This window comes from Mytilus edulis, chromosome 2 (assembly GCF_963676685.1).
Source record: "Mytilus edulis chromosome 2, xbMytEdul2.2, whole genome shotgun sequence".
Classification (NCBI taxonomy): Eukaryota; Metazoa; Mollusca; class Bivalvia; order Mytilida; family Mytilidae; genus Mytilus; species Mytilus edulis.
The window spans coordinates 99,946,120-99,959,606 of NC_092345.1; the positions used below are offsets into that span (position 1 = coordinate 99,946,120).

General features: G+C 31.1%; 1 protein-coding gene across 1 annotated transcript; it reads right to left on the reverse strand.

The window, feature by feature from the left end:
• Nucleotides 1-2,780: 2,780 nt before the first annotated feature.
• LOC139511121 (uncharacterized) lies at nucleotides 2,781-13,446 on the reverse strand. Its single transcript, XM_071297694.1, has 8 exons — nucleotides 13,415-13,446; nucleotides 11,300-11,394; nucleotides 10,569-10,720; nucleotides 8,426-9,632; nucleotides 8,105-8,239; nucleotides 7,363-7,461; nucleotides 6,473-6,564; nucleotides 2,781-5,610 (listed from the first exon to the last, which is right to left on the reverse strand). Exons 1-8 carry the CDS (start codon nucleotides 13,444-13,446, stop codon nucleotides 5,260-5,262), a joined length of 2,163 nt encoding a protein of 720 aa, XP_071153795.1. The 3' UTR covers nucleotides 2,781-5,259.
• Nucleotides 13,447-13,487: the final 41 nt, after the last annotated feature.

A 13,487-nucleotide genomic window follows, 5' to 3' on the forward strand; every position in this document is an offset into this window, starting at 1 on the left:
CAACACACAATAGGCTAAGAAATGTTAACTAGTAGTATTAGGACAAGTCAACACACAATAGGCTAAGAAATGTTAACTAGTAGTATTAGGACAAGTCAACACACAATAGGCTAAGAAATGTTAACTAGTAGTATTAGGACAAGTCAACACACAATAGGCTAAGAAATGTTTACTAGTAGTATCAGGACAAGTCAACCCACAATAGGCTAAGAAATGTTTACTAGTACAAATGTAGTATCAGGATAAGTCAACAATAGGCTAAGAAATGTTTACTAGTAGTATCAGGACAAGTCAACAATAGACTAAGAAATATTTCATGTAGTCTGAGATGACCTTGGGTGAAACATTGAAACTAATATTACCCTCATAACAGGTCTACAATGGATTGGAGAAAAAAAAACACGAAAAATGTTAAAGGTTTATTCCCTGAATAAATATAACCTTTTAACAAAGAACAACAATAAAGATCAATAAAGCTGTTCATGCGGTTTAAGTTTTTCCAAAGAGGTTGTATAGATTTGTATTATCTATTATTTAAGCACATCATTACTCTTTCATTGTGTCAATTGTGACTGAGTAGAAAGCTGATGAACCAGGGGTATGTCAAAGAACGTCTCGTCCTTTTTCTAAAAAAAGTTCATCAGAAGGTACCAAGACTTTGCATTTTTGTTGATAAATATCCGTATTAACTTAACTAATAATACACGATGGTCTTGAAGTATAGATTCTAGGTACTGACGTTTTTTTTGTGATGTCCATTTGACGTGACTAGTGCTTGTACATCCCGTCATTGTTTTGTGATGTCCATTTGACGTGACTAGTGCTTGTACATCCCGTCATTGTTTTGTGATGTCCATTTGACGTGACTAGTGCTTGTACATCCCGTCATTGTTTTGTTATGCTGTGGTTAATTTTTATACGCCCGTCAAAATTTTGACGGGACGTATTATGGTATACAAATGTCCGGTGTCCGTCCGTCCGTCCGTCTGTCCGTCTGTCCGGCGTAAACATGTCGCACAGTAACTTGAGAACGACTTATCCAAATTTCATGAAACTTAATATAGTTGTTTCTTATGATGGTCAAATGATCTGTATACTTTTTGGTGAAAATAAGATTTAAACTTTTTGAGTTACGGCACTTTGTAACTAAAACAGGGGTGTGTTTTTTTTCACATGTCGCACCGTATCTCAAAAACGATTCTTGATTTTGGCTTAAAACTTTAAACACTTCTTAGTTATATTAATCTTAATATCTGTATACTTTTTGGTGATGATTCAAAATTTCATTTTTGAGTTTTTGAGTATTTTGTAAAAAAGGGGGAGGGTTTTTTTACATGTCGCGCCGTATCTCAAAAACGATTTATGATTATTGCTTAAAACTTTACACACTTCTTTGTTATATTAATCTAAAGATCTGTATACTTTTTGGTGATGATTCAAAATTTCATTCTTGAGTTATTGAGTATTTTGTAAAAAAGGGGGAGGGGTTTTTTACATGTCGTGCCGTATCTCAAAAATGATTTATGATTATTGCTTAAAACTTTACACACTTCTTTGTTATATTAATCTAAAGATCTGTATACTTTTTGGTGATTACTCAAAATTTTATTTTTGAGTTATTGAGTATTTTGTAAAAAAGGGGAGGGTTTTGTTTACATGTCGCGCCGTATCTCAAAAACAAATTATGATTATTGCTTGAAACTGTACACACTTCTTTGTTATACTAATTTAAAGATCTGTATACTTTTTGGTTTGATTAAAAATTTTATTTTAGTGATATTTGTAATAAAAAAACAGGGTGGGGGGTTTTCACATGTCCCGCCGTGTCTCAAAAACAATAAATGGTTATTGCTTAAAACTTCCTCAGAAACTATTTATGATTATTGCATAAAACTTCCACACAAGACGTCGGGCGTATCATGCGCTCATGGCGCAGCTGTTTATTGTATTCTTGTCTTTCGTTTTACTGATGTGCTTTGTCTCTGTGCTTTCTTGTTTTTCTTTGTCACATATGACGTGGCTCTGTACTCATAAATCCCGTGTAAATGTTTGTATTCCTGTCGATCGATTGCTAATGTGCTTTGGCTTTATGATTTTTTTGTGCTTTTTTGTAACATAATTGTTTGTTTTTATAGTGATTTAGATTCTTGATGTACCCGTATTTTTGAAATTTTTACCTATTATATCTGTTTTGTTCACATATAATATTTATACGACTGTGACACCAGTGAGAGGTTTAGCTAGCTATTACACCAGTTTTAAATCCACAATATACTGCATGAGTTAATACATGTAGCAAGTTAGGAATGTGCCAGTTGTTATCAATTCGTTTGATGTGGTTGAGCTGTTGATTTTGCCATTTGATTACGGACTTTCCGTTTTGAATTTTCCAAGGAGTTCTTTTTTTGTTAAACACCGGTTTTACAATGGATGCATTACAGTGACATAGTTAAGCTTGAACAAAATGATTGAAGGCAATTAAAGAAGGGGAATTGTATGGAAGGAAAACCCGAAATCACTTAATTTTTCTCAGATCCTAATTTAAGATGTACTACTGTGTCATTTATTAAAAACAGTATTGATATGACGCAAATATTTCGTCTTTTGTTTACTGAATTGACCATCAAATGCAATGATAATTGTACACACTGAACCTGTTTCTGATAAAAATACATCTGCAAATTTAATTACAACTACTTATGAATGATAATAGGCAACAAAACATACACAGCATACTTTTTAATATTTGTTATTTTTATGGTATACACAATGCACAGGCATATAATTTAAAAAGAACATTGATATTCCTAGCAAAGCATAAAAGTACAGATGAAGACAATATATTATATTACCCTTCTGTTTTACAATGATACAAGTAGAAAGGAAAGGGTAATAAAACATGCAAAAATAAAACAATTTTCTTTACATTTGTGCAAAGAAAACTTGAACGATAATGATAAAATCCCAAATAGGTTTTCGCGTAGTAGTGAGAAAAAAAGAATGTTATTTCTAACCAGATTATCTACATGTTAAAACTTATTTTGATGAAGTAAAAGTAATTTCATTACTGTGAGGCATAACTCTTGGAAGGGACAATTATTTAAAAGCTACGAAAACCATTCAGAAATTGAAGTCCAGAAAACACTGATACTGAGAAGTAAGAATAAGTCTTCCAAGGTTAAAGAAACCCTGATTTGTACTTGCTGTTTCATGTTGTTTTTTTTAAAAAGGATTCATTTACAAAGAGAAAAAAACAACTCATCCACAAAGACAGTCGTTTTAAAACTTTTTTTATTTACTTCCTTTTTATCTAAAAAAAAGTTTAATTATATATCAAAGACACTATCAAGTTTGCTCACCTTCAAATTTCCAGGTTTAGTTAAAAAAAGATTAAAAATCAATAAACATGACATCACGTTGCAAATTTAAGGATAAGGTCAAAAACGTATAGAAGATAAATAGACGAAGAATGGTACACACTATACATAATTTAAAATGAAAAAATAATGTAATTTGAAACTGAGGAAAACTCTTATGTCCAGAAAGAACAAGTTACTCCTGCTCCACTTATGACATCTGTTATACTTTTTAACGAGCGAGTGTTACCAGTACATGGAATCCATGATACATGTATGGTTACAATAGAAATACAAAGAAAGAACGGACGTCGGGCAATTGTATATTTTTAATACATATATTTTATTTCCATGGCGGTTAACTTAATTCAAAATGACCACCATGCCTATCTGTATTTTAGTTTTAAAAATATTTACCATCAGCAATTTAATATTATTCAAGCGTAATGAATATAGCTCCCTTTTTCTATATGTATTTGCTATGATTATTTTTGTTAATTATGAATCACTTCAACTTGGCTAAGACTTTATAGTTCTTAAGACAAGATTTACAGATATTTGACAATGTAAAAGAAAGCATATTCCTTATTGTCTGACTAAGATGCCTCTGTGTCGTATTACTATTATTTTACAAATATCTGCAATACATTTTAGAGGTCATTTCTTCATTGAAAGAAAAAATATAACAGTCATTCCTTAAATATCTTTTATAGACTTTATAGCTTGTTGTTCGGTGTGAGCCATGGCTCCGTGTTGAAGGCCGTACATTTGACCTATAATGGTGTACTTTTTTTTAAATTGTTATTTGGATGGAGAGTTGTCTCATTGGCACTCACACCAATTCTTCCTATATCTAATATATTGATTTAAAAAAAAAAATTATATAAAAAATATATGTGTAATTATATAAAGGGAGAGGTTTAGCTAACTTTAAACCCAGGTTTAATCCACCATGTGCTACATAAGAAAATATCAGGAATATGACAGTTGTTATCCATTCGTTTGATGTGTTTGAGGTTTTGATTTTGCCATTTTAATTAGGGACTTTCCTTTATGAATTTTCTTCGAAGTTCAGTATTTTTGTGATTTTACCTTTCATAGTATGTAATGTGTCTTTAAATCATGACGTGATTATGAATCAATAAAAACGTCCATATTTATAATACTTAGTTTTGCCATATTTATAAAACTCTAGAAATAACTTCATCCAATTACGTTTTTACTGATAAATAGAGTTTGAAATGTTTAAAAATCTAAGCAACTTTTATTAAATTGGGATTTATTTTTCACTAGTAAGGGCGAATGCAATGAATATGTCGTGGAAGGTTCAAACGTATATGTATGCCTTTGTGAACATATATATGATGCGTTTTAACATTTTCTAAAATGTTTAAATAACCCAAATGTAGGAACATATTTTATGAATAGTAAAACAACAACAAGAAGACATTAAAACATCAAGCTATCATGTGTATTGTACCATATATGTAAGTAACTCAAATCTGACAATTATTTCAGTGTTTCTTAAAACCTTACAAACAAATACTATATCATATTCATTGACAAATTTAACCTTGATCTATTTAACAGTATTATACTTTTCACTCTTCTTTCACAACAGTTCAATTTCACGTATGCAATCTGTATGCATGGGCTGAGGAATAGTAGTGTTCCATCTAATGAAATTGAAATCAAGATTAATGCCTCCATTGTGGAGAAATATGAAGAAACAAAAAATTAAGAATCGATTCGCAATCAAAACAATACTGAAATAATAAAATCCAAATGATCACCTCTGTTGATTGATGAGCAATTAAGACATTGATAATAAGAAATGAAAAAAAATATGACAAAGATAATCAGATGGATTGAAACAACTCTAAATAATACTGAATACACAACTTTAATCTTTGTCGTCATCTTTATCGTCTTCATCGTCATCATCGTCGTCGTCTTCTTCTTTCATTTTAGGCGAAACCCTTTTCCCCTTTTCTGATACTGTAGGAGCAACTCTTGCCATGTTTTTACCTTCATCTTTATTGGAACATTTAGTATGTCTGCCTGGCATGGGATAATTAAGGGAGGCACTATACAGGGGGTCCTCTACTGTTGTAATTTCTCCGGGAAGCTCGGCTTCTTCACCACTCTCATTATCCTGCTTACATGAGTCATCATCAGAGCAGAGATCAGCATCTTTGGAGTCAGAGCTATCTGTGCTCTTCACAAGCCAATATGTTATCATGTTGCCCTTTCCCTGAAAAAATAAATAAGTGCAATTGTAGTTTTATTCCTGTCGTTAACAATACACTTAACTTTCAAACCATCAAATGTATTTCATGATACTTTTTTGGTACTCAATAGAGTATACTTCAAAATGGTCGAATGAAAACAAATAAATAATGGGTTGACATCAGACAATTTTGCTGTTTGGCTGCATTGTATATGCCTTTCGGTTTAAATACTGAATTTGACTAAATTTCAACCGGAAACATATCTTATAAATATCTTTCCAGCAACACACATTGTTTGAACTGTAAGTGGATTGCCACAATGAGAACAAAGTCTAATTATCTTATCAATTGTGAGGCGAAAAGATTATAAATATTATTATAAATATGGCACATTGTTTTCAAATAGGCAACCACTTTTTGTTATCTTAATTCAAGGGGGGCAACTGAAATAACAGTAACACAGGAAACATTTCCTTCTTATAGCTTATGCTGCATTAGAATTTAGAAAAGCACATGATACGTCAAGGTATAACTTGTTGACAATGCACTTCGTAATATCAGTTGATTAGTTCTTTATTACTCTTCATGTGTAATATGTTTTTTCTGTTTTTTACGATGATATATGTATGTCACATTAACAATCAGATGTTTATGTTGATTTTTCATTTGAGCTGTTATACCTTGTCGTTATATACGTTTGAAGTTTTTATTGGACAGAATCGTGAAATATACCAAAAGGATATTCAAACTTATAAGTTAAAAACAAACTGATTATAAAATGGCAAATAACAAAAATCGAATATAAGACAAACAAAATACACAAAACACAACATGAAAAACTAAAAAATGAGCAACACGGAAATAACAATTGGTTATTTTACTCACCTTTACAGAAACACTTCCCCGCTTCTTCATTTGAAATTTCTTTAATTTACTAAGAAGTAAGTAAGTTGAAGTACTAATGTGAATCTTGTTTGCTGAGGAGGAGAAATAACAAACAAATAAACAGATTTAAAGGTTATGCTGTCCGCATGTGAAAACAATACGACAAGGTAAACTATAACTTCGACATATGTTTTACTAGTATCAAAAAATCATCAGTATCTTAAAACATTTCACGGATAATCTATGCGTTCAGTGAAAAGAACAAACAAACATGAGTTTGGATGGTTTAGGAGGATCAATATTGGGAAATTAAAATGAAAATTATGAAATTTTCAAAATCCCATTCGATCTGTACTTTGTGTCTTTTGTATATATCAAAGTCGTTTTTTGTGCTTTGTATCGATTGGATGATCCCTATTCAACTGATTTTTGTATATCATTCTTATGTTGTTCTGTCACACCACTGCAACCAGTTATGGGCAGGGTAAGGCGCCCGTAGACACGTTTACCTATGCATGTGCCTCTTTCAAGTAAGGAACCTGTAATCAAGTGGTTTTATGCTGAATATCACATTTGTTTTCCGGGTTTTTTTTTACATCAATCAGGCGATAATTTTCTCGATTGAAATGTTTTACATTTTTCACCCCGGCCTTTTATAGATTACTATGCGGTATGGATTTGGTCACTGATGAAGGCCTTACGATGACCTATAGTTGTTTACTTCTACGTCATAAGGTTTTTGGTTGAAAGTCGTCTAATTGGAAATCATACCACGTCTTCTTATTCTCTTATATTAATGAATTATATATATTTTCCGACAATGTGCACGTATTTTGTATATGAATGTGGTGTTATCAAATTAAACAATATTTCCACAACTGAGAACTTACGACTGCTATATGCCTTCATTCTTGATGCTGTGTTAACTGTGTCTCCAAACAGACAGTATCTTGGCATCATTGACCCAACAATACCTGCCATACAAGGACCTGTCAAAGAAATACATTTGATAAAAGATGAGCTGTCAAACCATTTTTGTGTGTAAAATTGTTATGTACATAAAGAAGCTTAAACTGGAAAACGCATAAAGAGACAAGACCATTCCAATTGGATAATATATCCAGTAGGACCATTTCCGAAAAGTCTTCGAATCTCTAAATTTCCCATTTTTTTAAAATTTGGTTCACATTTGCACACATTGAGGTTCTACCAACATAATTCGAAGCATCTTATCAAAGTAATTTTACTTATAGATTTTACCGTTCTAACATTTAAAATAAACAGAACAATCATAGCAAAGTTAGTTATCTCTTTGAAAATTCAACGGATTCTTGATTCGTGTTGATCATTTATCAGTTTCCTGTGTAATATGTTTGTCTATTCTTCTTTTCATCATCCATTGTATTGTTTGGGTTTCTTAGACTTTTTATTAATTATGGGCTCCATGGAAGTTCCTTGTTATTCTAAAAATTTTTCATATAGTTTTCGTCTTTTTCAAAGTTTCTGGGTATTTTTTGGTATAATACACTATTGATGTATACATGAATTCATTCAAGATTAAAGTTATATTAACAGTTTTATGTTGAAATGATACCTGTTGGTATTAATGAAAGTTAATCTAAATGAACATACCAGAATTTATTCCAATTCTGAGTTCAATTGACCGGTGTCCACTGCAAAACTTCATCTCCGATACAGTATTAAGCATTTTTAGTGCAAAGTTAGCAATTTCTGATGCATGACGATCCTTGTTTCGTTGAGGTAAACCTAAAATTGCAAAGAGATAAAAATATTATCTATTTGGCTTGTCTTTTAAGAATAGTACAAACGCGTGAGTCGAATTATAACAAATTATTAGAAATCATATTTCATGAAAGAATTTTAAAAAACCTGGAAAATAAATTTTACTCATACCATTTCACTCTTTATAAAAAACATTAGATTTTTGTTTACCTGAAGCTACCATGTAGCAATCATTTATTGTTTCTACTTTATAGGCATCAAAATCATCCAAGATATTATCAACTGTACTGTGAAGGGAGTTGAGAAGTTTAACTATCTCCATGGGTGTAAGCTCTACTGTTATACGATCAAATCCATGGACATCAGAAAAACATATAGTCACTGTCTTAAAATATTCTGCCTCAACTTTCTTTTGTCGCTTCAGCCGATTTGCCACTTGTTTTGGTACCATTTGATATAACAGTCCATCCGTACGTTCTTTTTCATTGGTCAATTCTTTTGTTTTGTCAACAAGCGTTAAGGCATATATCTGAATACTACTGGTAAGACTTTCTGTTGCCATGATAACCAAAGGACACATCAAAATAACAACAACCAATAAAACGGCGTTAACAGCCAAGTCTGTTGTTAAATTATCTATAGCCAAATCTAGAATACTGATAACTTTCTGTGCCATCTGAGTTTGGATATCCAGCAAAGTATCGAGGTATATCGTCATGTTATCAAACCAGTATCTAGATTTACGCATGTCAAGAACGGTCGTATTTTCAACTGATGTTTGAATTTCTTTTCTAAAAGCTTCGATGATTGAAGTAATATTAGTACCAGTATTTTGAAGACCCACGTTGTATATTTGACCAACAAATTCAGAGTACATGCCTGCGGTTTTCATATGAGCCCGAAAGCTGTGCAATTTTTTGTTATACATTTCGAAATAAGAATGTGATTCAAATCCACCTTGAGAATAAAACATTGTACCAAGAGCTCTTTCAACCCCAACATTTTCCTTTGCACTTGCAAGTTTTTGATAAGCCACGAGAATTTTCCAGACCAGAGAAAATTTGGATTCTGTAATTGTATTGTACAACCAATAAATTGTTGTATCAATGATTCTGGAGTAAAAATCAATTTCGTCTTGAATTGAAAATCTGTCTGGACTTAAAATTTGTCGATGCCCTGCAAGATAGTCTTGAAAACTCGATTTGGACAAGAACATAGCACCATTTGCTTTATCGAGATCACCGGGCCAGTATGACAGACGATCAATAGTTCTATCCGTATTGAAGTATTCTGCTAACAGGAATGTCCGTGTTTCAGGTCCCAGTGCACTTAGATACAACACACTCATATCCCTTTCAACTTGTAAACGATGTACGAGCTGACCCACATCGATACTATAGTATACAGAAGAACGTTGCTAGAAAGGAAAAAAAAATATCTCACATTATTATGTGTGATAATGTGTTCCTATTTGTTGATTCAACTTATAAGTTAGAAAATTTATATACAAAAACAAAATAAATTCAAGGCACATTAGAAATAAATGTAAACTTACTGATTTAAATGTAGCCAATTCATTTATACCAATACAGTACCAACAATAGCTATTGCAATGCCAATAGTTATTATCTAATACTTATTCACGTAGACTTTGAAAGATGTAACATTTTATGACAGGTTTCTTTTATACAATAGTTTAATATGATTTTTGTTTATTTTAGTCTCTTAATTATTTTTAAACACCTTCAGTAAATTATCGAAATACTGTGATTTATGATACAAGAATACAGTATTTTCACCCCTCCTCTGACGTCATACACGCATAGGTGTTGTCAAGATGTTGCCATAGACGTTTTATCAAAATGATGTGAGAACTCTGAAAACTTATTAAACAAGCTATAGTTTCTTGATATTTCTTTGCGCATCATATTTGCGCGCATTTCTAAATTATTTTCTTTTACGTTTAAGTCGATTAAAGTTCTGTCGTTAAACATTTTTCAACATTCGAATTCTTCCATACCCTGTTATACAAAGTGAACACATCACCTGCTTATCTTTAAAGTTTACCATTAAAGATGAAAAGATTGCGCTTTGTTACCGTTATTTAAAGTCCTTAGAATTCATATATTACAATTCCCTCTAACTCTGACAAGCAAAAAGCATAAATTAAGATACTGAGTACTCACAGCAATCAGAAGGTCTCTCTTGTTAATATTAATACTGCACTATACATATAAATTAGAATACACATTACAATTTCAATGAATTAGTAGGAAGGAAGTGCTTACAATGACTACACAAATGTATGAAACTCATGTTAATCAAATATTAGAAAGACTACAATGACTAGGACCTTGTTATTTTCTTCTCTGCTGTTTATACTATCTGCAAGAGTATACACTGTGTATCCCCATAAACCTAGAATAGGTAGTACAGTCAAACACAACATTTTGATTAACTGTAACCTTTTCCCTGTTTGTGATAACGGTTCATCTCTGCAAAAACCTAAAATAGAAAAATAAACATGTTTAACAAATAACTGAATTCTTTTTACACATAACTGAATCAAATTCACTTATAACTGAATCACGTTTACCTATAACTGAATCATGTTAACTTATCACTGTATAAGACGACCATGATCTTTTCACCATATTATCTTTATGAGAAAAACACACTTTTTTATACTATTTAAAAGATGTTTTAACGTTGAGTCGTTTGTGTTTTCTCTTATTTTTGAGAAATTGAGATAAGACGTGGCACGGTACTTGTCTATCCCAAATTCATGTATTTGGTTTTCATGTTATATTTGTTATTCTCGTGGTGTTTTGTCTGATGTTTGGTCTGTTTCTGTGTGTGTTACGTTTCGGTGTAATGTCGTTGTTCTCCTCTTATATTAAATGCGTTTCCCTAGGTTTTAGTTTGTTACCCCGATTTTGTTTTTTGTCCATGGATTTATGAGTTTTGAACAGCGGTATACTACTGTTGCCTTTATTTATAGTAGCTTCTGACAAATTCCGACAAATTTAGCTATTTTTAATTAGTAATATATTTTATGTTTATTCTGAGTTTTATAGACTCTACCTCTGCCGATGAGTGGAGGTTGAACGATGTCCAAAATATCTGAAGTTCCATCTGTCGTGCTAATTGAGCCAGTCTTTGTTTTCTTTGATATTTTCCTGTAATGAAAAAAAAAAAAAAATAGTGTATTAAAATGTTGATAAATATAAATAAATGTTGTAAAAGTTGAAAATACATGCTTAAGTTGATGTGGTAACTGTTGAATATACATAAATGTGATAAAAGTTGAAAATATCAAGCAAATAAAGCAAAGTTAAATATAAGAACATTCGTAAAAGTTGCATGTATATGTACATTGAATAGCAGTAAATGTAGTTAAACTGAATATTAGTAAATATAGTAAACATCGAGTATAAGTACATGTAGTGAGAGCTAAACATAGGTTAAAATCGTAAGTTGGATAGAAGTAAATAAAGTAAGAGTTAATTGCAAATTAATATTGCGAAAGTTGAATATAAGTAAATACAGTAAATGCTGAGGAAAAGTAAAATAGTAAAAGTTGAATATAAGTAAATGAAGTGAAAATACCTCACTTATAAAAGAAATAGGGAAGTACCTTGTTAAGTTGGTTGTGGTTTTATTCAAAACAGTTATATGACACAAAATCAACAGAAATACTATATGGATGGAGACACAGAGATTTCTGCTAGTTATCCCTACCCTTTTTATTATGTTATACGTTTTTCTAGCAGTTTATGTTTCATTTGTAATTGTTAGAAATAGTTGATATGCTGGCAACATGGTTACATGAAGGTAGGGCTGGTAATATTAACTGTTTCCATGGAAAGGTTAAATTGGCACTATAAGATTTAAACTACATTTACAACGTAAAATGGAAAAAGTATAATAACATAATAGTAATAGACTCAAATATACCTGCTTACTTTACACTAATAAACTTGAAAGAGTTTGATATTGTCAGATTTATGGACTTCCTCCTTTTTGAATTTGTCTTGGAGTTTGGTAATTTGAGTTTGGTAATTTGTCTTGGAGTTTGGTAATTTGTCTTGGGAGTTTGGTAATTTGTCTTGGAGTTTGGTAATTTGTCTTGGAGTTTGGCAATTTGTCTTGGAGTTTGGCAATTTGTCTTGGAGTTTGGTAATTTGTCTTGGAGTTTGATAATTTGTCTTGGAGTTTGGTAATTTTGTTATACCTATTTGATATTGACAGTGTTCTAACAAACATATTCTTGGAGTTTGGTAATTTTGTTATACCTATTTGATATTGACAGTGTTCTAACAAACATATTCTTGGAGTTTGGTAATTTTGTTATACCTATTTGATATTGACAGTGTTCTAACAAACATATTCTTGGAGTTTGGTAATTTTGTTATACCTTTTTGATATTGACAGTGTTTTAACAAACATATTCTTGAAGTTTGGTAATTTTGTTATACTTATTTGATATTAACAGGGTTCTAACAAACATATAATTTCTGTTCAGTAATTTGTAAATTGATATGACCGGTCAGGGATCTGTGCACAAACTTAAATTGGTATGGACTAAAAATAACAATGTTCAAGCTAGCAATATTTGATTTTTGAAAAATAAAGGCAACAGTAGTACATCGCTGTTCAAAAGTCACATATCGATAGAGTGAAAACAAATCCAGGCTACAAATCAAAACCGAGGGAAACACATCATTTATAAGAGAAAAACAACGAAACAGCAGAACACTAAAGTTTCACAAAAATCGTAAGACAATGCAACATACATAGAAAATGTAAATCTATATAGATGGATCATTTTTAAATCAGTTAAACTTCTGTGAAACAACATATGCCGTATCTACTCGAATCTTCAGTTTTGATTAAAACATTTTAGGTTAATATCAAAATTGCTTTTTTGAGATTTCAAAAAAAAAACAAAAATCACTAAATTGGTTTGTTGTCTCTTTGTTACATTTCCCATTTCCATTCTCAATTTTATTGCATAATGTTATTATTGAAGGTGATATGGGCTTATAAAGGCTAATGTTTAATTATGTTACAAAATTGTAGTGAATATGCACATACATTCTTTAAGTTCATTTCTTTTATTAGTTCGAATGATTTTGAATAATTTGTTGCTTTAGGCTTCACTTTTAATTACATACATAATACATAAGATATATTTACCAATTCTTGTCTTTTTCCGTCTTTTCTGTCATTTTCTTTCAGAATAAAACTATTTTCTATTTTCTTTTGTTTT

Bases quoted from the DNA above. Each gene is read 5' to 3' on its own strand.
- LOC139511121 (XM_071297694.1), bottom strand. From the start codon at position 13,446: ATGACAGAAAAGACGGAAAAAGACAAGAATTG. The intron at 10,721-11,299 runs GTAGAGTCTATA...TTTCTATTTTAG, and splicing joins ACCTCCACTCATCGGCAGAG to GTTTTTGCAGAGATGAACCG. The intron at 5,611-6,472 runs GTGAGTAAAATA...TTATTTTTTCAG, and splicing joins GGGGAAGTGTTTCTGTAAAG to GGAAAGGGCAACATGATAAC.